This window comes from Galeopterus variegatus, unplaced genomic scaffold (genome assembly GCF_000696425.1).
Source record: "Galeopterus variegatus unplaced genomic scaffold, G_variegatus-3.0.2 Scaffold64253, whole genome shotgun sequence".
Taxonomy (NCBI): Eukaryota; Metazoa; Chordata; class Mammalia; order Dermoptera; family Cynocephalidae; genus Galeopterus; species Galeopterus variegatus.
The window spans coordinates 1-2015 of NW_007790364.1; the positions used below are offsets into that span (position 1 = coordinate 1).

Here is a 2015-nt window from a genome sequence, read left to right on the forward strand (position 1 = left end):
GACAAGGAGATGAACAAAGTCATCTTGGGTCTTGAGAAGTACTTTGAGTAAACCAACAGACTTGGGTGGGTGGAAGTGACACTGAATATGGGTGTGTGGTGTGTGAGTATGACACTTTAGCTGAAGCTGGAAAGACGGACAGCTAGCCATGCCGAGAGTGGGGGGTGGGGCGGGGGGCATTCCAGGAGAGGGAACAACAGCAACAAAGACTCCAGGAGCGCCAGGTGTTTGAATTTGTCACAGAGATCGGCTGGAGTGGCAGGAGAGGCAGGTGAGGGTCACATCACGTGGGGACTTTCAGGCTAGGGGAGCAGTTTGACTTCGGTCTCTGGGAAATTGGAAGCCATTGTTGGGTTTGAAGCTGGTGAGTGACTTGACTGGATCTAAGCGCTTTGATAGAAGCCCTGCGCCTGCTGCCTGGAGAATGCACTGGGGGAGGGCAAGGATGGACAAAGGGAGATCAGTCAGGAGATGCTGGTGAAAGGGAGATTGATGGAGATGGAAGGAAAGTCGGTGGATTCTGAACCTATTTCCCAGGACTAGCTGTTGTATTGAATGTGGGGATGAGGGAGAGGGAGATTTCAGGGATTCTGACTTTGAAACTGAGACACTTTACTCAGGGGAGTAGAGTGGGCAGGGGGGCAGGATTTGGGAAAATGTGAAGAGTTCTGCTACTGAAATGTTGTTAGGTTGGAGATGCCTTTGAATCATCTCAAAGAGGATGTCAGTAGGAAAGATGGAGGTCAGAGGAGAGGCTGGGCTGTAAATCGGTTGCTGGGGTAGGGGACAGAGGTGTCTGGGCAGGTCTGGTGGCCCTTAAGGTGGGGAACAGAGAAACTTGGACTTATCTGAACTGCTCCTTTCATCTCCCTTCCTCCTCCTCTCTTGCTGCACTCCCCCGACCAGGTCTACACTCGCTATGGAAAGTGTTACACCTTCAACGCGGACCCGCAGAGCTCACTGCCCAGCCGGGCAGGGGGCATGGGCAGTGGCCTGGAGATCATGCTGGACATCCAGCAGGAGGAGTACCTGCCCATCTGGAGGGAGACAAGTACGCAGGCAGGAGAGGGACAAGGGCCACCCTGGGGAATTGGGCCTGGGCCCTCTCCCTGGTATGGGTTTCCACATGTCCCCATCTCTGCTGTGCAGATGAGACATCATTTGAGGCTGGCATCCGGGTGCAGATCCACAGCCAAGAGGAGCCGCCCTACATCCACCAGCTGGGGTTTGGCGTGTCCCCAGGCTTCCAGACCTTTGTGTCCTGCCAGGAACAACGGGTGAGCACCTGCAGCTGGGCCCTGGGTTGGGCACGGGGCTGGGCCTTTGGGCTCAGAGGAGATGCTGACCAGATCTTCCCTCCATAAGCTCCCAGCCTCCAAGCAGAACCCCCACCCCCATGGATTCTGTTGGGGCTGTGGGCACTGGAGGGCCAGGTGGTACTCCTGGGCATGACTTCATCATTCCCCACCTTGGCAGATGACCTATCTGCCCCAGCCATGGGGCAATTGCCGGGCAGAGAGTGAGCTCAAGGATCCTGAGCTTCAGGGCTACTCGGCCTACAGTGTGTCTGCCTGCCGTCTGCGCTGTGAAAAAGAGGCCGTGCTTCAGCGCTGCCACTGCCGGATGGTGCACATGCCAGGTGGGTACGCCAGCCCCAGCCAGCCCTCTGTGCCACCCTGCTGGGCTCCAGAACCTCCAGGGCAGAGCTCTGCTCATGTGCACAGGCAGGTGCATATCTACAATGTGTGTGTGTTTATCCCCGTGTAAGTGTGCATGAAGATGTATTTGGGACTTTATGCATGTTTTTACAATATGCATATGAGAATGCATGCATGTATATGCCCCCCACTCTCGGTATGTAAGTGTGCATGAAGATGTATTTGGGACTTTATGCATGTTTTTACAATATGCATATGAGAATGCATGCATGTATATGCTTGTGTATATGCATGTATATGCATGTTTTTACAATATGCATATGAGAATGCATGCATGTATATGCCCCCCACTCTCGG

The 2015-nt window shown here is 54.1% G+C and overlaps 1 protein-coding gene across 1 annotated transcript; it reads left to right on the plus strand.

The window, feature by feature from the left end:
• Positions 1-906: 906 nt before the first annotated feature.
• Positions 907-1639, plus strand: LOC103584557 (acid-sensing ion channel 4; the record flags this gene model as incomplete). The annotated part of the gene is made up of 3 exons (XM_008565512.1): positions 907-1051; positions 1150-1277; positions 1477-1639. Coding segments are annotated over 3 exons (436 nt in total), but the record flags the coding sequence as incomplete, so codon positions are not given.
• Between the last annotated feature and the right edge of the window lie 376 nt (positions 1640-2015).